This window comes from Magallana gigas, chromosome 5 (assembly GCF_963853765.1).
Source record: "Magallana gigas chromosome 5, xbMagGiga1.1, whole genome shotgun sequence".
Classification (NCBI taxonomy): Eukaryota; Metazoa; Mollusca; class Bivalvia; order Ostreida; family Ostreidae; genus Magallana; species Magallana gigas.
In genome coordinates, this window is record NC_088857.1 from 6683328 (window position 1) to 6706881 (window position 23554).

At 34.8% G+C, this 23554-nt stretch overlaps 3 protein-coding genes across 4 annotated transcripts; 2 read left to right on the forward strand and 1 right to left on the reverse strand.

Moving 5' to 3' along the window:
• Nucleotides 1-2335: 2335 nt before the first annotated feature.
• LOC105340512 (glyceraldehyde-3-phosphate dehydrogenase) lies at nucleotides 2336-3709 on the reverse strand. Its single transcript, XM_011446602.4, has one exon. It carries the CDS (start codon nucleotides 3587-3589, stop codon nucleotides 2582-2584), a length of 1008 nt encoding a protein of 335 aa, XP_011444904.1. The 5' UTR covers nucleotides 3590-3709; the 3' UTR covers nucleotides 2336-2581.
• Nucleotides 3710-4042: 333 nt separating this feature from the next.
• LOC105340513 (caprin-1) lies at nucleotides 4043-15856 on the forward strand. 2 transcript variants are annotated; one of them, XM_011446603.4, is made up of 10 exons: nucleotides 4043-4222; nucleotides 5211-5273; nucleotides 5777-5863; nucleotides 5949-6407; nucleotides 6518-6791; nucleotides 8205-8554; nucleotides 8783-8942; nucleotides 14183-14317; nucleotides 14783-14899; nucleotides 15011-15856. In XM_011446603.4, exons 1-10 carry the CDS (start codon nucleotides 4109-4111, stop codon nucleotides 15121-15123), a joined length of 1872 nt encoding a protein of 623 aa, XP_011444905.1. In that variant the 5' UTR covers nucleotides 4043-4108; the 3' UTR covers nucleotides 15124-15856. The 2 variants fall into 2 exon arrangements, with proteins under 2 accessions (XP_011444905.1, XP_011444906.1); XM_011446604.4 differs by having other exon boundaries at nucleotides 4044-4222; nucleotides 8205-8527.
• A 4491-nt stretch (nucleotides 15857-20347) lies between these two features.
• On the forward strand, nucleotides 20348-23193 carry LOC105340515 (uncharacterized). Its single transcript, XM_011446607.4, has 4 exons — nucleotides 20348-20504; nucleotides 22138-22272; nucleotides 22626-22742; nucleotides 22851-23193. The coding sequence occupies exons 1-4, from the start codon at nucleotides 20400-20402 to the stop codon at nucleotides 23037-23039; spliced, it is 546 nt and encodes a 181-aa protein (XP_011444909.3). The 5' UTR covers nucleotides 20348-20399; the 3' UTR covers nucleotides 23040-23193.
• Nucleotides 23194-23554: the final 361 nt, after the last annotated feature.

The following is a 23554-nucleotide window of genomic DNA, read 5'->3' on the forward strand; positions in this document are numbered from 1 at the left end:
CCAGAATATTTTTAAGGATTGTAAAACTTGATCCCCTTATTGTGGCCTCACCCTACCCCCGGGGACCATGATTTGAACAAACTTGAATCAACACTTCCTGAGGATGCTTCCATTTTAATTTGAGCTTTTCTGGCCTAATAGTTTTTGAGAAGAAGATTTTTAAAGATTTTCTCTATATATTCCTATGTAAAACTTGATCCCCCAATTGTGGCCCCACCCTACCCCCAGGGACCATGATTTGAACAAACTTGAATCTACACTACATGAGGATGCTCCCATTTTAATTTGAATCTTTCTGGCTTGATAGTTTTTGAGAAGAAAATTTTTAAAGATTTTCTCAATATATTCCTATGTAAAACTTGATCCCCCAATTGTGGCCCCACCCTACCCCCGGGGACCATGATTTGAACAAACGTGAATCTACACTACCTGATGATGCCTCCACACAAGTTTAAGCTTTACCGGCCTAATAGTTTTTGAGAAGAAGATTTTTGAAAAATACCAACAAATTTTCAATAATTCTCAATTATCTCCCCTTTAAAAAGGGCGTGGCCCTTCATTTGAACAAACTTGAATCCCCTTCACCTAGTGGTGCTTTGTGCCAAATTTGGTTGAAATCTGCCCAGTGGTTCTTGAGAAGAAGATGAAAATGTGAAAAGTTTACAACGACGACGACGACGACAACGACGACAGACAACGGACAAATTGTGATCAGAAAAGCTCACTTGAGCCTTTGGCTCAGGTGAGCTAAAAAAAAGAAGTCATTATGCCTCTCCAAATATAAATTTTAAAAAATTGATCAGCTAAACAATCGCATAAAAGGTACATGTATAGTTCTTGAAAGTTAAATAAAACGCACAGGGGCCAAGCCCGTTTGAACATTAATTTCAATGTAACCATAACTTATTTATTTATGATTACATTGAAATTGATGTTAAAACTTTGTTCAATGTAACCATAAATAATTTATTTATGGTTACATTGAAATTAATGTTAAAATGGGATTGGCCCCTGTGATAAAACGTTTATAAATACGATCACACACAGTTCGTTTCAATGGGTCGCATGAATGTATATATACAATGTATTTCCTTAAGAATTAAAGGGTAAATTAATAAATATATTTTCTTTTTATTCAATCTTTTTTCTAAAATATAAAGACAAAATACGCAATTAAATGGGAAACATGAGAAGATCATGTACATGTACCTGTGTTTATTAATTAAATATCTGTAAATATATGTAATTAAAGGCATTTCATTATTCATTTAATTAGATAAAGTTAACTTTTATAGACCCCGTTTTTACGCTATTTTTGTCAAAACCGATAAAGTGCATTAAATTTTAATTGTCTATTCCCCCGTACAAGTACGTTCTGTTTTCTAAAAATCGACTCCCCCTACGTCATAGGCGTCGGAAGCGGGGGCAATATAAGGAAACAATTTACAGCACCCCCCCCCCCCTTTTTTTTAGGTGTTAGAAATCGTAAGGATCCCCCAATTTCAAAAAACAATGCTACCTGCCCGTAATTACATAACCCAAAACGAAATATTTATAGCTCTGCGGAAAATTAGGGTCGACAGGCCGTAATTAGCCTGTAGTTCTGCAGCTGGCCGAAAGACAGCGGTTCGGGACAAAGCGACCAACCTCATGAACCTGTGCGCTACACCATGTACACAGGCACTTCTTTCCGGATCTCACGTAGTGTATGAAGGTAAATTGTTAACCGGTTGGTTCACATTGAGGTTGTGTGTGCGTGGGCTATACGTGCATCTGTACGTGGAAATTATTTAAATGACATTGTACATGCCCTTCCGCTCGTATACCGTGGACAAGAGCCAACTTTATCATTCACCCAGCAAATCTTAGATTTTTAACTGTGCACTTCACACATACTACATAAATCAATATATATTTTCTCCATTTGGGCAATTGGCGCTTAAATTTATTAATGTCAATTAAATTGGGAACTTCACTCTTCTGCTAAATTGGTTATAGAGTATTTGCCGTATGACTCTGACTGCGGATCAGGACAGCTTCTCATAACCCTTTTAAAAAGTTTAAAAATTAAAATTTTGACCACTTTTTATTTGCTGCTGACCACAAAATATAACACATTCAGTATGAACAATTTCTTAATTTTTTAAAGCTTATTTCATTAAATTCTACCTATATATACATGTATTAATACAAAATAATCAAACATTTACTTCTTAACTGCATTCTTTTATTTAAAAAAACCCCCATTACCAATACCAAATCTAATTGAAAGGTCAAAAGTATATAAATACCAAACTCTTCAATACTCTCAAAGACATCAATAAATGAAGAAAGATTAAGGGACAAGCATTTATTTTTATTTGCAACAAAAATGAATGTACAACAAAAGTACAGGTCTCAATATAAGTGAGTTAACCCTAACAAAAGCAAATGTAGCAACATCTATTATGCACCAGTTTTTCACCGCAATAGTTTACAGATTTTTGTTGATTTGACCCAGAACTACATATACGGATATAAAGTATCAATAACAAGTAACAAGTCATTACAAGTAATGACAGATTAAGGATCTCTGTTAAAGTTATTTGTTGTCTACTGCGTACATGTGCTCGATAAGATCCACCACTCGGAAGCTGTATCCAAACTCATTGTCGTACCAAGACACAAGCTTCACAAAATTGTCATTCAAGGCAATTCCAGCCTTTGCATCAAAAATGCTGCTTCGCTTGTCTCCACGGAAATCCTGGGAAACAACATCATCTTCTGTGTATCCCAAAATGCCTTTCAATTCATTCTCAGAGGCTGCCTTGATGGCTGCCTTAATATCATTGTATGATGCCCCTTTATTGATTCTGCAGGTTAAATCAACAACGGAAACATCTGGAACTGGTACGCGGAAAGCCATTCCGGTCAATTTTCCGTTCAAATCTGGGATAACCTTTCCGACAGCTTTGGCAGCTCCAGTTGAGGAGGGGATGATGTTTTGGGCTGCACCTCTACCACCACGCCAATCCTTGTTGCTTGGGCCATCCACAACCTTCTGGGTGGCTGTGTACGCATGGACTGTTGTCATCAAACCTTCAACAATTCCAAATTTCTCATGAATCACTTTTGCAAGAGGGGCAAGACAATTTGTGGTGCAGGATGCGTTGCTGACGATGTTCTGGTCTTTGGAGTACTTTTCTGCATTGACACCACAAACAAACATGGGTGCGTCAGCTGAGGGGGCAGAGATGATGACTTTCTTTGCACCTCCTTTCATATGAGACCCTGCTTTGTCAAGAGTAGTAAAGCACCCTGTAGAGTCGACAATGTATTCAGCACCATCCTTGGACCAGGGAATGTTGGCTGGATCCCGTTCGCAATATACGGACATTGCCTTCCCATTGATCACCAGTTTTCCTCCATCAATTTTAATCTCCCCATTGAAAACTCCGTGAGTTGAATCATATTTGAACATGTAAACCATATAGTCAAGGTCAATGAAAGGATCATTGACTGCAACAACATCAACTCCTTTGTCCAAGGCTGCCCTAAGGACAAGACGACCGATACGTCCGAATCCATTAATTCCAACTTTAAGCGGCATGATTTTTAGAGTTTTCCAACAAAATGTTCGGTGCTCGTGCAATACAGGCAATAACTACCGGCTTCTCCTTCTACGTCGTCCTTGTCCTGGCTACCTGAGTCTCAAGTATCCGTTTGTACAATGCATGATTGGTTAAAGTACGAGAGATTCCGATAAAGACATGTGGTGACCTCGTGGATTTAATTTTCGGAACTCTTCAATTTCTTCCTTAAATAAGAAATACAATTCTTCGATAAGTCTCGGAATTTTACTATGTAACCTCACGGACAATAACGCTATGGAAATTTTTTAGACGTTCCGAATGTAGACATCTCAGCATCCAAATAATTTATCATATATATTACTTATAGCATTCATTATTTCTCAAATACCGAAATTTATCATTTCTTTATCAAAGATCATGCAGAATATAATTTATTAAAAAATTATTTATGTATTACCGGACAATTGAACTTCGGGTAGTTATTCGATCCCCAAGCACGTGAATCTGTCTTTATGCTGAGTTGTTGCTGTTGAACGATGCCTGCCGCCCCTACAAAACAAGAGTCCAAGACCTCTCCGGAGGCTATGGATCCGATGAAGCAAGTCTTGATTGTTATGGATAAGAAAGTCCGTAATTTGGAAAAGAGAAAGGTACAAAATTCTATTTGAATCAATTAATGTTCGAATTTAAAGGTTTGCATGACGACAGAGCTAAATAATCATTATGGCTCTTTGTTTGTTAATACCGGATAAGGTTTATATCATTTGAAAAGGAAGTTGGCAGTGATATTAATGTTGATTTAATATTTATTTTCATCCGCATTGTAAGTGACATACATTTCTATACACCGATTTATATTTTTAAGAAACATGCTCCTTTGATTTCAAAATGGCGTCGTGCACACTTCCGCATCATTCTTTGAGCAGTGTTAAAACGTAGTTATACACACAACAAACGAATTAGAGTTAGTAATTTTACTAATTTTATATCTGTATATTAACCACATTTAACTGGCTTTTAAGGTTTATTTGTTTAAATGAGCTTTCATCAAACTTAATATATGGAATTTTTTTAATGGAAGCAATTCTGAATTAGGATGAAAAGTATTTGGTAATATTTAAGTTGGAAAGATTTTTTGTAGTAAAAATTTGTGTATTTTGACTGTGTGTATTCTGTATTGTCCCAAGAGGATAGCTAAGATAGCACTAATTATTGTTGGCCCAAGAGAAATATTACACAATAAGCTATATGTTAAATAGGAATAAAAGTATCTTTTAATGTCAGTTTTATAATATAAAGTTGAAATCAGGTGACAGTCAAAGATAGATGAATAGAGTTTAATTTTACTGTCTCAAATTGACATAAAACACATTTAGAAATGGCATCTGTGCATATTTTTCTATATGAATACAATATAAAGGAAAAGTAAAAAGCAGAAGCTGAAACACATGATTGTGCAGCAGATTCAATTTTTGATGGTATATAAAGTGTGAAACCCATTTTGTTGACTTTTATCCGAGGCATTGATGTGCAGAGTGTAACAATATAAGCCTTGTCATTGTAAATATGCTCTTTTTCCAAACTGTAATTATGAAGATGTTTGTTCTTTCTTTCCTACTATGATTTCTTTTTCTTTAGGGTAAGCTTGATGGCTACAAGGAGAAAAAGGATTCTGGAACTACTCTGGAGAAAGACCAGCAGGTTGGATGATATTCTCCAAACTTCAATTTGAACTACGTGAATTAAAAAAGAATTGTCTTATATATATAAATGATTGCATGCTTTTGAAATACTTCAAAGCCTTCCTGTAAGTTTACAAAATGCTATTTACTCTTGTATTGACAGTCATAATTATGTTTAGTTAGTCACTGCAGTTGCTTGATGATCAAAAAGGTTAATTCAGGGATGTTTATAGTTGGGTTCTTAACTGAACAATATTAAGTAAGAATTGATTATTATTTTGAATTGATGATACCTGGTACAAACTACATAGATGTACAAGAAAAAAGGTATTAAAAGCAAACAAACACAGAGAGATTTGATAAGGAATTTTTATTGATGAACTACACATGCCAGAGTACTCTCTTCTTATGGTGTTATCAAGTACATTTTATCTGATAAAGGTTAATGTTTACTAAAGAGATGTCAAATTTGATTTCATTGGTGAAATTGAAAATTTCATTTAAAAAAATATATTTTTGTAGCTTGCAATAGAGAAGTATGGTGAAGTGATTCAGAACCTGGAATTTGCAAGGGAACTGCAAAAGCACTTTACCAGTCTTGCTCAGGAGGTGAGGAAATGAGCATTAATGCAGTAATAGTTAGTTGCATTCATGTAATATTATTTTCCTAACAAATTTATCTTTATAACTGTAGGCTGATCGCTATGTCAAGAAGCAAGCCAAGAAAGAGAAAGCTGATCGACAGGGAATGGAGGTGAAGCGGATTGGAGATATTTTGAGATATCAGAATCTTCTTGATGCCATGGGGTCTGAAAAAGTCAGGAGTGATTTTCAGACAGGAAAGCATGGTGCAGTAGTGTTGACAGAGGAGAATCTGAAGCAGTTGGATGATCTGTACAAGCTGTTGAGTCCGAGTAGAGAGGGTGAGTCCAACTATGCTGAGGAGCTGACCAAGGCGTCGGAACACTTTGCCAGTCTCCTGGACGGGAAGGACAAGCCAGTGGTAGGAACCACCTACAAGGATCTGAAGGTACTGATTGACCTGATCGACGACTGCGGATACTTCGAACACGCTATGCAAGAGGAGGAAGGACATGAGAGCGAGTTTGTTGTCGTCAGCACTACAGAAATCCCGGAGGCAGACTCTGCAGAGGTAATGACTTTTGCACTATACTCTTTACTTTAATATGTTTTTGATTGAAATGACTGTTATTTTTCGAAAGGTAGTTCATCTGGAGTTCATTTATTTGATTATTGTTGAAGGTGCAGGCATCTTTACCACCGGAACAAACAGAACAATCCACTGAACAAAGCAGCACAGCAACACCCAGCAACAATGAGGCACAGATGGAGAGCATGAGAGAAGCAGATTCTTTTTTTTCCCAAAAGTCAGCGGCACCACCACAGGCAAACCCCCCTCTTCAGCAACAGCAACAAAGTAATGTACCCTATACCCGCCAACGCCCATTTCAAGAAATCGTGTCGGAGGTTCAAGGAAGCTGCATCTTCCTTCAAGAATCTACTATCGACATGGAATGTATGTTGTCAGGGACTCTCTTCCCTTTGATAACCTCTTCCTGCATGTTTGTTCATATTCACTCGCATCATATATATTTTATAACTGTAAAAACAATACAAAAATTTGTAAGGCGTAAGAAAAAAAATGGTTTGTTTCCGGTTTCATGCTGAAAAAAAGTAGGGTCGGTCGGAATTTTTTTTTTTCAAATTTTTTTTTCTTCCTTTAATATTGCAGTATCCATACATGCCAGTTAGATACTGACACTGCTGAATGGTATACAATGAGAAATACTTTTAATATCATTCCTGACTTTTAAGCTGGTCTTAAGAAAACACAAAAATGATAATATATATCAGATACTTCCTCTGCCAGCGATGAGAGCATTAGTAAAATCTACAACACATGGAAACATACCGCCATTTTGAAACAAAACGTTTGAGTTACACTGATTTGAAAAGATCTAACTGCTTCAAGCGTTTTTGTGACCAAAATTTTGAGTAATTTTTTTCCAAATCGGATAAAAACGGAAATAAACGATTTTCCATCAAAAATCCTTTTAAAAAAGTTTTGAGTCGGGGGGTAAAAGCTAGGGTCGGTCGGGAAACCGGAAACAAACCATTTTTTTTTTTAGGCCTAAGGAAGTTTTAATGTGCATTTCAAAAAATGATATTCATCAATACAATACAACTAGCACATATTTAAAGATTCCCGAAGTCTTATTCATGGATGACTCAGATAAAAAAAATCATAATGGTTTTTATGCATCTTTATATACATCACGAACACTTTTGAAGATCAGACATGATTCATTTTCCATTTTTCTACAAATTCCTTTTTATCTCTGCAATGTGAAGAGTTCCACTACATAACGCTACAGATATATCTAATTATATTTGATATATTTCTATTTGTATATAAAGTTTCAATGTAAAATATATATACTATGGCTATTTAGGAGCATTCAATTGAATTTTGCATGCTATAATAAGGAAAATACAAATATTTTATGCTTCAAAAACAGCCTTGTAATGTAATGTACCCTGAGGTTTTAGGTATAAACAGGTTTAGATACAAATAAATAAGAATTTCAATTTTTTGTAGAAATTTATTTGGAATTGAAAAAAATCTGATATGTCCTTCATTTTGAATCACTGGTATTAAAATATAAAAGAAAACAAAGTCATGTTTTCAGTTGTCTGTTTTTCATTGACAAGAGACCCATGCATTGGCATTATGTTAGTTCAGTAGAAAAAATTCAATAAGAGGGCCGGTTGTCAGAAAACAGTGATATATAAGGGCAATCATGACTTCATAAGATACAGCTATCAGAAGCAGAGTTTCATTTTATGTGCTCATCTCTGATCTGTAATGTGTTGCATATACATATCTGTTTGAATGCCTTGTACATTAATGTTTCTCTCTTTTTTGCAGCCCCCCACATGGACCCTGCAGTTGTCGCAGTGACCTCTCACCCCATGGGACACCCCACCTCCACCCCCCAATCCGATCCCACCCAGATCTCTTCACAGACTTACACCAATCAAGGTTTTCCTGTCGCCAGCCAACAGAAACTGTCCCAGCAAGCAGTGGACTATTCACAAACATTTTCTCAGTCATTACAAAGTGATTCACTATTTCAATCCACAGACAATGGCAGTTCTCAAATGTCTCAGAATGTGTTAAATCAAAATGTGAGTGACAGCACGATATCTCAGTTTGAAATGCCTCCACAGATTCCCATGCCCCCAGGCCAGGTAAGGAACGTGTGGATGACCAAGCAGGTGATAATTCGTTGGAAATCCCCACAATTCTACACTTATGCTTATTTGTATTTTAATGTGCAAATAAGCAGAGTAAAAATGTAGGTCAGGGGGATTTTGATATTGTATTTAATTTCGATTTGACAATTGTCATTCAATAGCATTAATTAAGATATATATTTATTTGGAAAAAAAATCGAAATTACCAGATCAATCATGAAGCTCAATTTAGGTTTTGTTTTCTTGTAGGAGGAAAGGGCTCGAGATGTTCAAGCAGAGAAATTTCAGATGAATCCAAATGCCGAGATGTTTCAGTCCAAAATGCATTCATCCTACTCTGTGTCTGACGACGGACAGAACGCGGACGGTTTCTCACAGGGACCACACGATGACCATCAGGGAGACTACGGTGAGTGGATATATGACGTTACTGGACTCTAACCATCTCTGTACTTCTCTGTCATTTTGAGTCATTTTACATTCCACAACCTCTGGCCATTTCTTGCTTTTCTTTCTCAACTGCTAAGTTAGGCTTCTTTACATGTATGTTTTAATGACAAAATCTGTCCAACGATCTACTGTTCATCTGTCTGTCTGTTATTATTATAATTATGTATAATTGATAATATATGATTATTATGAATGCAGCATCCTTGGAGAAAGGGTATCTAACTTTATTCATTGGATGGTATACTTATTTCTGATGTCAGAAATATAATAAAAATAGAGTTGAGTGTTTTTAAAAAAATTCCCCAAAACCACTTGCCAGTATGTTGCAACTTAATTAACATTCTCAAAAATATGATGTAATTTTGTGAAAACATGACCTCATAAGATCAAAATTGGACATAAAGGGTATTTAAGTTCATTGCTGAACCAGAGCAGTTTTAACAAACACTTAGACTTTGGTTAATCTGAGACAAACTCGGATTTGATGAAGGTTGGGTCTACTCATGGTTAACTGTCCAGTTATTGGCTAATAGATATGAATACATTAAATGCAATGACAGTGATTTTTCTACATTTTTCAAATGGGGCCTGGACCTTTACATTTGGGAAAAATCAGCGACATTTTCACAATTTTGGGAAAAATTGATAATATTGTTTTTAAATCTTATTGATTGTAAAATACAATATATAAAAGAGATTTATAACCTTTTAATAAATCTGCTATAAAAATAACAAATTTGTTTTGTTCAGTGAGCCTATTTCTTTCTTTTTTTTTGGTGATAATATTTGACAAAAGCGAAAATCCCCTCATTACAAATGTATGAAAAAAATTTTGTAAGTCCAAATACAAGCACAGGTAAAGATGATATATCAGAGGAGAACAGTCTCTCAAGACAATATCTTGACAGACGCTTTGAATAGTTATACCTGTGCTTGTATTTGGACTTTCGAGATTTTCGTCAGACCAGTTGTATCCATTTTGCAAAGTCGTTTAATATAATATTTTGCATTATGCTACATGATTTCAGACCGATTAAATGAATAACACCCTGAACCAGGTGTGTTGTCTTGGTCTTTTATACGCATCATATAGCACCTGTATTTTCATTATTGACAGAAGAGTCTGAATGACAGAGATTCATTGCGTTTAATTGTAGATAAGTTGTACGAGAAAAATTCAAGTCAATAAGAACAACAACATAAATATTTTACTCATTTTTCATTGGGGAAAAAAAACCCAGATCAAATTGGGAAAAATCGGAAATTTTTGCTAGGGGAAAGGGCCGATATTCGGACCCAAATTTGGTGTAGAAAAATCACTGAATGACACTTATTTGACTATATCTAGGGATGTATTTGAAACAGCATCAATTTCACACAACAGAGCAGCAGAGTTCTTGAAATCTTTCGGTTCTGTCAGCAAGACCGATAAAAATAAACAAGGACTGATGACTTGAGATTGCCTGTCAGTCCAAATAAACAAAACAACCTGTGAAAATACGACTAAATTTCTTACAAAAGCAATGGAAGTTGATGCAAACTCTCGTTGTAATTACTTAGGAGATCTGAATGCATACAATAAACCAAAGGAGTTTTACGAATTTTTTGCTCTCTTTAGACTTAACATATGTTTTCGGAACATCTGAGTAATTATATGGAGAATTTATGTCACTAAATGTACCGTATTTTTCGGACGATTAGTCGGTATTTTTTTTCTCTGAAGCAGAGCACCCGACTTATTGTCTTGTTCGACTTGTCGTAGGCTCGAGGTCAGAAAATTGTTAAAAATAGCATTAAAAATCTTGGTTTTAATCATCTTGAGTTGGCTGTGTGATTGAAAATTACGTTGTTGAATTCACTGTTCATCTTTAATAATTATCATTTTCACTCATCTGTTAACACCAAAATACATAATAATAACAGTTATTAAAAATGGTACAGTGGTAGCAACGTTATTGTTGACAAACGACACGCACGATTCTGATACACGAACGATCACGCACGATACACAAACGATCACGCACGATACACGGACGATCACTAACTTACTGAATCTTCACGATACACGAACAAAAACGATAAAACACGCAACCGAACGATTCTACACCATTAAACACGCAAAATCAAAATTAATTTTTAAGATTAGAATTAAGGAAACGTATTACTTTAATTTGTATTGCTTTATATTTGTGTGTTATTGAAAAGCGGCCTGTAATTTAGTCATGCACTGTTTTGTATTTTACGAGTGAACACTTTTACACATCCATACACAAGTATAAAGGATTCACACACAAATAAATATTTTGTCTCCATAACAAATATTAACTTCAATCATAAGTTAAAGAAAATTACGTGTAATTTAACTGAAGATAATGCATAAACTACACGAAATTATTTACATACGAGTTGACTGTTTATGTAATTTAATTCTCTTACGTACGATTTAATTATGCGTGATACAGGTAAATTTGTTACCTTGTTCCATAGAATTTCGATTTTTCACATCCAATATTTTCATGTACAGTAAATAATTTCTAAAGCGTCTAAATAAATTTTATTTCAAACAAATGTGTAAACAATCTAGTAGAAAATAATGCGTATCATATTCTCATTTGAAAGAAAAACGTTGGGAATAATCGTTTAGTTTAAAACGGGGAATGGGTAAGCTTAGCCACTTTCATTCAACGTGTCGCTTTGGCTAATATGATTGAAATTATTTGTCAAGACACAATTGATGCTTGATATAGGCTGTTTGTAAAATTAAGCAAAACTAAGTCGACCAAACAAAGGATTGAATGAGCTATAGAATTAAAAAAATGTATTTAAGGACAAAAGAGAGAATGAATGTTAACAACTGTCAATGTTCTTATATAATAAAAAGTTTTAAATTCACATTGTTTTACAAAAACTACTTGTCTTTGTTTTAAAAATTAATCCTGGCATTCCGTAAAAAAAGTTACAAAACGGAAAAACCGCACGATCACGCACGAACACGCACGGTAAAAAACGCAAACCAATTTTCCTGATACACGCACGATCCCGCACGTTACACGAACGATCACCCACGTTACACGAACGATTTAACACGATTGGCTTGTCAACAATAACGTTGTTACCACTGTACATTGTCATTAATCAATTAAAAGTTTTACCGTTCTATTTTTATAAACACATTGTCAATGTATAAACACATCGTCTATGTATCACTAGTAGGAAGAAACATTGCGCAGTAAAATTGAAACCAAATTTGAATGGAAGAAAATATTGCAGTAGGTCCCGGGGGGTGTTTTTTAAATTAAATTATTTTATTAGTAAAGAGTTGTTAGTGGAAAGTATAAATCAGAAATATTTTAAGGTCAAATTCAATCTTAAAATACGTAATCGGCAATTATCAATACTACTGTTTATACAATAGGCTGACACCGGTTGTGTTAATAATCTTGCCCTAAGGCTGAGATTTTTACGGCAATTTCACTCCCTGTGTACATATAAAGAGTACCGTTATAAGAGTAATTATAGTTCATTGATTAATTGTTGTCCAATTCTTTGATTATTGTTAGATAAAAATTTTAGGAAACTTATGTATGTCGTATATCGTCATTATCAAGTCGAACAAATGATCGATCTATTTCTAACAGTGTCTATGTAAAACAATAGCGTGTAACTGCATTACTGGATACAAAGTAAACAAGTTTCATCAAATCATAGTAATTGCTAAGCTTTCTGCACTTGAGATCCCCCTTTGAAGTCCGACACGAGACAGGTGCATGCCTATGACACCGGAAATTGTTAAAACAAACATTGACCAAGCGCGGAGTCAACAGGTGGCTGGTTACGTAATGGCGAATACACTGGCGATGGTCAGAGTGGGTGATTATTTTAATGCATGGGAATAAAATATTTCTGACGAAGTAAGTTTAGTTTTGCATAACAGGCGATATTGGGAATTGTTTAAAATGCAAGCGACTTTGTAGATGTTGCCGGTATTTGAAAATATGATGCATAAGTATAAAGTGTAATTGTTTGAATGTTACTGGTAGCAATATCGGGGACATCGTGGCATCATATACTGATAATGTTACTGCAGTTTTACACGCCATTTTGAAGTGATAAGATCGACGTATGGTCTGAATCGACGTATCGTAGGATTTTGTTAAAATTTTGGCTAAAAATGAGCAATTAGACGAGTCGTCCGCATCGACGAGTCGTGGGGAAAATACGGTAAACTTTAGTTGCTTTCAGTAAGTTTGCCGAGTATCTAGATGCATATTTAATGTTTTGAAGTTTTAAGTATTAAGAAAGACTATGAACCAAGTTTTTCCTTACTGACCTTAAAGGGTTTGGGGGGGTGTTGGGGACCGCAATGGAGTTTCTAAACTTAACAGAGAGGTTTACTTGATAGAAAATGTCCTATAATGATGATTAAGAATAAAGGATTGATAGCTATAAAAAAAAACATTTATATGTTAGCAAGCTTCTTTTGGGAATTTAAAGTTCATTTGTACCTTGCAGTTGTTGTTTGATGTAATGACTGGATCAAATGATTTCTGAATCAGAAGGCTGTTAAAAAAATACATGTATCTGGTAGAACAAGATATCTATTTTATGGATTGATCAGGAAACCAAACCAAAATAAGGAAATATGAGGGATATTGTCTGTAGATACTGATATGTTTGCATGTAACTAGTGTTTATATTGAGTCATATTTGTATTTGAAATAGTGAAGTTGACTTGGGTCAATATGTGTCACAAGCTCTAATTTGTTATCAAAGATGGCCCAATAGCATCTCTTAAGCATTTTTTTTCAAAGAGGGAGGGGATCAAATAATGGGATATGAACTCTATATTTGCAAAGGTATGACAGTAGTAGACACACAGATATTGACACAAGATCTTCAGAAACATGAACTGGGTATAATTCATGTGCAAGTTGTGTATTACAAAATCCCTTTAATAAAAAAATACAAACCCTAAACCACTGTTATTATTCCAACCTGTGAATCGGACAGTATGTTGGTCACAACAGATATTGGTCATTTCTAGATTAACGTAATCCCAAGTTAATCAGTATCTCTCAAAAGAAAAGTTCCACTCTCTAATATATATGTATGGGTAATCTTGTTCCACATTTCATGAAACAAGCAGTTGAATACCATTACCCATTATTAACTATTTATAAAGTTTTTGAATTCTTTTAGGAAATGGGTACAGCTCAGGCTACAGATCACGAGGTGGAGGCTATAGAGGTGGGCGAGGTAATCGCGGCGGTGATAGAGGAGGAATGTCTAACGGATTCGGAGGTAGAGGCCGAGGCAGTTACGGAGGAAACAGAGGTTTGTAGTGATTCCAGATATTCTTGTAAGATTAATTATGTTTACATGATAGACAATTTTCCCTCATGCCCTCAAAAACTGAGAACGCTCTTTGGTCAAATTTCAGAATTTGAATCTTTTAATTTAGTTTCAACTAATTATAAAATGATTGAATTTTTGCAAACATGTACAATTTTTTAAACATAGATACATGGTAAACATTTTGTGTTCAGATTTATTTTAAGCTGTTCTAGTTAAAAATTTGATTTTATATATTCAAGAGGAGGGAGTGGTAGTTTAAATAACACATTTTAGTCTAAAGCTATTGTAGTTCAATAACAAAAATTTGGGGTTCTAAGAATTTGTTGGAATCTTCATAGAGTTACATTTAAATGATGAAACATTTTTCCGAAAAATTCTCGTAATCCACAAAATCACCTAATGATTATGAAATACTGATTGCTTAAAATGATTGATGTTTTGTAGGAGGATATCAGGGCTACAACAATCGTGATAACTACAGGGGAGACAACTACAACTCCTACAACAATGGCTACCAGAAACGAGGGGGTGGAGGCCAGCCCAGAGGAGGCTCAAGGGGAGGTAAGCCTCAAAGCCATAGGGCTTCAAGCAAAATAAAAATACTTCCTTCTGACATTGACTTGCTTTTATGTTAAAGTGATGTATTAAATTACGGTGAATTTTGTGTTGTAGCAGGACGTGGTGGTCCAAGAGGAGGAGGGTTCAACAACAAGAGTGCTGGTGGTGTCCGTGGGGGAAATTCTGGAGGATTCGGAAAACCCCAACCTCACCAGCAGGCAGCATAAAGACAATAGACCAAAAGAAGTGCTTGAACAATTGTCAGAGCTCTTAAAAAGTTTTATAATTTGTGGATAATTTAAGTTTTATTTTACAGCTTCTTTTTTTTTTTGAGTTTTTTTGGCATTTTCTTATGAACATGTTCATATGTTATACACTGTGTTTCACGACAACCACCTGTTTTATTTTTCAGTTCATGTTCATTTTGTATATTAGCTGTATTTATGTTGAGTTTTCTTTTCAACTAATTTCCGTTCGTTTAAATTTTCCACAAGTTATATCATAGCAGAGTTTTGTGTCTTCAGCATTAAACTTTTTGATTAATGGGTATTTTAAGGGAAAAAAAATTCCAAAAATACTTATGATTATGTGTATAAGCACTGTGTAGGTGTGGCAAGGCAAAATTCGACAGCAATCAACTAAAACTTGATAAATAGGTTACTATGTGCAGCATAAAGTACTGGTAGTAGTAAACAATACCAAGGGGACCCGTGCCATGAACAGTGCTTATTAGTCAGTACCTAGTACTGAAAGTGTGTTTACTACTACCAAGAAAAACTCAGTAAGAAAAAAAATATTGAAAAAAGTCATATAAAAAAATAGGAAAAACGGCAAATCCTCTGTATGAAGAAAAGCAACTCTCATGCTTTCTTTTTGATTTTATATTGTTTGGTCCACGAAAATAGATGTTGGTGTGTTATAACATCGGACCTTTGCAATTAAAATTTCAGAAACTTGAAAGATTTTGTTGTTCTTATTGAAAAATTCATCAAGGAACATAAGTTTGTCCTTTCTTTGGGTCTACAGGGTTCATTGAAACTGTGAAAGAAAAACGAACCCAGCAAGATGTATCATTTCAACAATGCATTGCTTTCTTGTTTATAATAGTAATGTTTTTCAAATAAAATAAAAAGTGGTTTGAAAGAAATATTGAAATATGTTTGTATTTTTCAAAAATCTCAAAAACCATTTGACCAGAAAAGCTGTAACGTGTGGAAGCTTCCTGTGGTACTGTAGATTCAAGTTTGTTCAAATCATGATCCCCAGGGGTAGGGTGGGGCCACATGAATGGGGGATCAAATTTTTGCATAGGAATGCATTGAGAAAATTTGAAAGATCGTGAAAAGCCATTTGTCAAAAAAGCTGTATCTTGTGTGGCACCATCCTCGGGTAGTGTTAATTATCCCCTCGCGCAACTTGTTGCGAAGGGGATATAGCATCGCTACCGTGCGTGTGTGTTCGTATGTGTGTTTGTGTGTGCACTCCATTTCAATTTTCTAGTAAATTAATAAAAAACCTTCAAATAGAATTTCCTCAACCTTTGCACAAATATGCCTCATTGTAAAAGATTAAAACAAATGCATTTGTCATATTAATTGGTCAAATTTTTATGCAAAAACTTAGATAAAATTATACCATTGTAAAGGAGGGGGGGGGGATACATTATGACAAAATTCGTTCAAAACTAAAAATTATTTATCATAGATTGCACACTTCTGTAAAATAACATAAAAAATGCATGTGCCTTTCCAAACCATTAATACTATTGCAAATTATTATTTCACTAAATGTCATAATCAATTTTGTATACGAGTAATCAATCAAAATTTCTGAATAAGAGCATAGACATTCAGTGGTCTTCTCATTAACATGACTATATATTGCATCCCTACACATGCTCCGCTTAGCGGTGCCCTTGTTCAAGTTCGTTCAAATCATGATCCCAGGGGGTAGGGTTGGGCCACAATTGGGGGAGGTGAATTTTTAATAGGAATATAAGTTTATTATAGAGTAAAATCTTTTAAAAAAGGACTTTGACACAATTTAAGATCAATATCTTATTTTTATACATGAAAAAATGGTTAACGTCTGCATTTTGAATTTGATTGACCATTTGATTGTTGGTCAAGTTATAACAGAGATACAGAAGTAAGAATTCATTGTTATGTGAACAAAGCTTAGTCTTATATTTGTTTGCAAATCATGCAAAGTATGGAATTACCATTTGTTTGACAAAATGACTCGTGGCAAACAAGATAATCTGATTTAATGTAATCATAATAATATTATCAACAGAAGAAAGCAACATTTGATTGAAACTTATACCAATCAAACACATATTTATGTAAACAATCAAGACTCGAGCTTTGGTTACACAACAGAATTTCAAAGTGTATCTTGCTTGTAACTCAATATTTCACTTTCAAATTTTGACGAAGAATTAAAATATCCATATTAACCATTCTAAGCATTTAAAAAAAGGAATTATAAAATTAAAATTTTGAGCTCAAATCATGTATTTGCGTGGAAACTTCCAGAGGAAGGGTGGATTCAAGTTTGTTCAAATCATGATCCCTTGGGGTCAAGGCGAGGCCACACCGGGGCGTCAAATTTTTACACAGGAAGATATGGAGAAAGAATCATCTTCTCCAAAGCCAATAAAGCTGTAACTTTAGGTAAAGCACCCTCATAGTGTGGATCAAGTTTTAAAAATCTTGATCTTCGGGGGTAGGGTGGGACAACATTAGGGGCATAATTTTATTTAAAATTATTTTTTAAAAACTTACATGTAGATGTTATGATATTTGGTACTACTTATTTACAAGCATCTTGATACGAGTATATAGTTGTTTCATAATTGTTTAGACTGAAGCCCCTCGACAATTCATGGGCCCCACAAGGGGTTAAGAGTTTGATATAAGTTTATATGTTAAATTATATGTCAGAAGTTGTCTTAAGATTAAGCTAATTCTTAGGAAAATTCTTTAGTTGGGATACTTTTGAGAACAATACTTAGACTTAAGAAGTTTCCCGAATCTTTCTTAAGGTATTTCTTTTATATCCGAGTTGTAGAGCTATAACAAGAAATGTTACAAATTTTGAAATGGATCCAATCAACAAAACTTCCAATACAAAATGTATATTCCAATATTTGCTATACTGGTAACTCTTTTTTACCTAAACAGTTTTATTGCATTGAGAACATTTGCATGCATGCAAAATAACAACAAACAGCTGAGTTGTAAATCTGTTATTATTTTGAATTATGTTAAAATGGAGAGATTTCAATGTAACATGATAAATGTCCTATACAGGATTTGACTTGATCCGAGTTTCGCTTAACTTGAGTTGATACCGGTAACACAATAACTCAAGTTGATCTGGGAGACACTGGAACTCAAGTCAATCTTGCAGACACTGGAGATGAAGTTGATCTCATCTCTACGTAACATATAAATTCGAGATGATATTGATAACACAAGTTTATCCCAGTGAAAATATATTAAAGCAAGACCTTTGCTATATTCACTGAGTCCTGGTACAATTTAGTAATGGAGTATACATGGTCAGAGCTGGTGAATACTGTACATAGTGAAGTTTGGCCTATAGGTATCATACAAAGTTCACTCTCTCACTGGCTTCAGTGGTCAAATAGTGCCAAGAACTCATGAGTCGCCATTGGTAATGAAACAGGATCACTGGATCACATGACACAGAATACATAATGATACCGTACAACACATTGTAGTATAATTAAAACAAACCGATAAAGATATTCAAATAGTAATATAAATTAATAAACAAACTCATGTTTTATCAGAATAACTTAACTCTGGTGATTATTTAGGTACATTATCGTTCTGTGCAGTATTATCAATTGTTGTAACTCTGTAACAATGTGGCCAGGAAGAAAAGAAAGATCTTCGTTTAAAGCAATGGTAGTCTACATAACCATGTTTTTTTTAATCTTTAAATGTGCAAAGGATTCTTATTGAGTTGATTATCTCAACAAATAATGCACACCAAAAGAGTTGTAATTAGCTAAATGTTATCTAACATTAACTTATGTATTATTCTTTGAACCTGCGGCATTGCTAAATACATGAATATTTTTGTGACTTTTGGATGACAGCCTCTGTATTGTATGGTGGCATATTTCTGCCCTCTACATGCAAGATAAACAAGTCAAAATTCAAGAAAATTAGGCCAACATGCAAGATAAATCATGTCTACTTGCAAGATAGTTAAGTTGGCATGGAAGTTATAATTTGTTTGGGTTTTTTTATTTATTATCTGATTTTATATGGGTAAAAAGGCTTACTATTATCGTACTCTATCAGGTTTAGATACAAATAAATTAAAATATAAATTTTCATAAAAATTTATATATTTGAAATTGCAAAACATCTCATATGTCCTCAATTTTGAATCACTGTTAATGAAATAAGAAAACAAAGGTTATCAGTTGTTTGTCTTTCATTGACAAGAGCCACATGCGTTGGCATTATATTAGCACTATACAGAAACTTTAAAGAAAAGGCTACTTGTCAGAAAACATAGTGATATACAGTACCGATCATACCCAACCTAACAGAAAGAAAACCCCAACTAAACCATGGGTTTACTTTCTGGGTTTACTCTGGATTTACTTCGGGTTTACTAGAGTGGACCCAGAGTAAACCAAGAGTGGATACAGAAAGTAAACCCAGTCAGAAGTATACCCCTGAAAGCAGACGCTAACTGTGTATTCGGAATATATAAAATACTAGTCTGCTTCACACTACAGTGCATACAGTTGACCTCAAAAGCAATTTCAAAGTAAACCCAAAGTAAACCCCGAGTGGACCCAAATTTTCAAAAAGTAAACCCAGAGTAAACCCCAAGTAAACCAAAAAGTAAACCCGGAGTTTAGTTGGGGTTTACTCTGGTGTTAAGTTGGGTCTGATCGGTATTCTTCAAGGATAATCTTGGCTTTAGAAGAAACATCTACCAGAAGCAGTGTTTCATTTCATTTGCTCATCTGTCTGATCCGTAATGTGTTGTGGGTCACCCACCTCCACCCGCCCCCAATCCGATCCCACCCAGATCTCTTCACAGACACACACCTATCAAGGTCTTCCTGTCAGTGGACTTATCACAGACATTTTCTCAGTCATTACAAAGTGATTCACTATTTCAATCAACAGACAATGGCAGTTCTTAAATTATCAGGTAAGGAACCAAACATGCGATGATTTGTTGGAAGTCTCAACAATTCTACTCTATTGCTTATTTGTAATTTTGTGTGGGAATTGGCCAAATAAAAATAGGTTAAGGGGATTTTTATATTGTAGTTCATTATTTGATTTGATAATCGTGATTCAATAGCGTTAATTAAGATATTTATATTTATTGGAAAGGAAATTGGAATTAAGCAGATCCCTCTTGAATCTATATTTAGGTTTTGTTTCCTGTACGATAAAAAGGATAGATATTTAAGCAGAGAAGTTTGAGATGAATCCAAATGCCAACATGTCCAAAATGCATTCATCCCAACCTGTGTCTCACCGTGGACAGAACGCGGACGGTTACTCACATGGACCACACGATGGTTACCAGGGACACCGTGGTGAGTGGATGTATAATGTTCCTGGACTCTAACCATCTCTGTATTACTCTTTTGAGTCATTTTACATTCCACAACCTCCGGCCATTACTTGCTTTTCTTTCTCAACTTCTAGGCTAGGTTCCTCTACATGCATGTTTTAATGACCAAATCTGTTCATTTTTTTTATCATCTCTGTGTTAGTTAGTGTAATTTTTTTTTATATATCTGACTTATGCTCCTAAATGCAGCATCCTTGGAGAAAGGCATTTAAGTATATTAAATGAATGGTAGAGCCATTTACATTGTCAGAAACATAATAAAATATAATAAAAGGCTTTTTTAAAAACCCCGAAAACCACTTTATTAGCAGTGTAGCATTCATATTAGCATTCTCCAATTATGATTTAATTTTGTTGAAACATGACCTCATTGGATCAGAAATTGTCCATAAAGGTATTCAAGTTCATTGTTGAAATTGAGTCATTTTAACGAGATCTTGGACAATTAAGACATACTCTAATTTGATAAAGGGGGATCTCCACATGGTAAAATGTCTAGTTAGTGGCTAATAGATATTAATTCCTTTACCACAGTAACACTTGTCTGGTTTCATCCGAGATGTATATTTTAAGTTTAAACAGCGTCAATTAATGATAATAGAGGAGATCTTGCCAACAAAAACTATTATTGTTTTATGTCCATCTGCGTTTTTCTATGCTGGCTAATCGTTTTCTTCTTTGCTTTTTAAAAAATCTTATCTTATAGAATTAGAAAAAGGAGACCATTATTTGACGGCTTGTTTCGATGAGCAGCCAAGGAAGTAACATACCACCAAAAGTCCAAGCTCTTGTTAAAATGACAATAAATAGGAATACTCCTTCAAAAAGTATTCTGATGACGTTACAATTTGTGAAATAATCGTGGATGAAAGCCAAATAATGATAAGAAGTTTAAAATATTTAAGATTGACCACAAACATAGGCTTTTCCAAGCTGACCCTAAAGGGTTTAGGCATGATGTCAGGGACCACAATGGAGTTTCTAAACTTAACATAGAGGTTTACTTGATAGAAAACATCATACTAAGATGAAGACTAAAAAATGTGTTTGTACATGCACTTATATTGAATTTTAAGTTCATTTGTACAATACAGCTTTTATCAAACATAATGACTGGATTAAATAATTTCAGAGAACTGTTCAGAAAAAAAAAATCTGATAGAACCGGATATCTATTTATTTGATTGAACAGGAAACAGAACTAACATTAGGAAATATGAGGGGAAATTGCCAGTAGATACTGATATGTTTGCATATACATGTAATTAGTGTTTATGTAGAGTCATATTTGTATTTGAAATAGGGAAATCCACTATTTGCGTCAAAATGTCGATGTGTCTGATGAGCTTTTATTTATATCAAAGATGGTTCAATAGCATTTCATTAGCATGAAATTTCGGTTTTTTTTAAAGTTGGGGTCAAATAATGAGATATACTTTTACAAAGATATAATAGTAACAGCTTGAAAACGCACATCTATTGACGTGGGGTTTTCTAAAACATATACTGTGTGTTTATCATGTGCAAGTTGTGTACAGTTGAAACCCCTTATCCATAAACCATATATAAACTACGAAGTTTTCAATTTCTTTTAGGAAATGGGCACAGCTCAGGATACAGATCGCGAGGTGGAGGCTATTCAGGTGGGCGGGGTAATCACGGCGGTGATAGAGGAGGAGTGTCTAACGGATTCGGAGGCAGAGGCCGAGGCAGTTACGGAGGAAACAGAGGTTTGTAGTGATTCTGGATATTGTTATAGAATTCATTATGTTTACTCACTAAGCAATTTTGTTTCCGGTGCTGTGATCATAAACCGAAAACACATTATGGTCTAATTTTAGAATTTGAATCTATTGGTTTAAATTGAACTTAAAAGTTTTACTTAAGTTTACTAGTCTACAAACTTGACTTTTCATATTCTAGAGGAGGGAATGGTAGTCCATATAATAGTCTTTAGGTTTATTTTAGTTCAATAAAATGAGTTTTGGGTTCTAAGACTTTTCTTTCAAAAAGTTCTTGTAATCTGCAAAACCACTATCTCATGATGAAATACTGAGAGGTTATAACGATTGGTGATTTGTAGGGGGATATCAGGGCTGCCACGGATGTGATAACTGCAGGGGAGACAACTGCAGCTCCTACAGCAATGGCTACCAGAAACGAGGGGGTGGAGGCCAGCCAAGAGGAGGCTCAAGGGGAGGTAAGCCACAGGGCTGCAAAAGCAATATGAAAATACATGTACTTCCTTTTGACGTTGACATGCTTTTGTGTGTGTGTGTGTTTAAGTAATTAAAATTGTGTGTTGCAGCAGGACGTGGCAGTCCAAGAGGAGGAGGGTTCAACAACAAGGGTGGAAGTGCTGGTGGTGCACGTGGGGGAAGTCCTGGAGGATTCGGAAAACCCCAACCTCACCAGCAGGCAGCATAAAGACAATAGACGAAAAGAAGTGCTTGAACAATTGTCAGAGCTCTTAAAAAGTTTTATAATTTGTGGATAATTTAAGTTTTATTTCACAACTTGATATTTTAGCTCACCTGAGCTGAAAGCTCAAATGAACTATTGTGATCTTTTTTTTCTTTGTCCGGCGTCCGTCTGTATCTCCGTCGTTTTGTCTGTCCGCCTGTCTGTAAGCTTTTTACATTTTTTACTTCTTCTCAAGAACCAGTAGTCCAATTTGAAGCAAACTAGGCACAACGCATCCTTAGATGAAGGTTAAAATGAAGGGACACGCCCACTTTTTGAGGGAGATAATTAAGAATTGTTTAAAACTTGTTGGTATCTTTCAAAAATCTTTTTCTCAAAAACCAATCGGCCAGAAAAGCTTTGTTCAAATCATGCACCCTGAGGGTAGGTTGTAGTAACAATAGGGGTCGATTTTTTACATGTGAATATATAGAGATTGTTTTTTAAAAATCTTCTGAAAAACCAAATGGCCAGAAAAGTTGTAACTTTGTGGAATCGAGGTTGTTCAAATCATGATCCCCTAGGGTAGGGTGGGGCCACAATAAGGGG

Coding starts and splice junctions, on each gene's coding strand:
- LOC105340512 (XM_011446602.4), bottom strand. CDS start 3,589: ATGCCGCTTAAAGTTGGAATTAATGGATTCGGACGTATCGGTCGTCTT.
- LOC105340513 (XM_011446603.4), top strand. CDS start 4,109: ATGCCTGCCGCCCCTACAAAACAAGAGTCCAAGACCTCTCCGGAGGCT. Junction 5,864..5,948: donor TTACCAGTCTTGCTCAGGAG/GTGAGGAAATGA, acceptor TTATAACTGTAG/GCTGATCGCTATGTCAAGAA. Junction 6,408..6,517: donor CGGAGGCAGACTCTGCAGAG/GTAATGACTTTT, acceptor TTATTGTTGAAG/GTGCAGGCATCTTTACCACC.
- LOC105340515 (XM_011446607.4), top strand. CDS start 20,400: ATGCCAACATGTCCAAAATGCATTCATCCCAACCTGTGTCTCACCGTG. Junction 20,505..22,137: donor TGGTTACCAGGGACACCGTG/GTGAGTGGATGT, acceptor AATTTCTTTTAG/GAAATGGGCACAGCTCAGGA. Junction 22,743..22,850: donor AAGAGGAGGCTCAAGGGGAG/GTAAGCCACAGG, acceptor TGTGTGTTGCAG/CAGGACGTGGCAGTCCAAGA.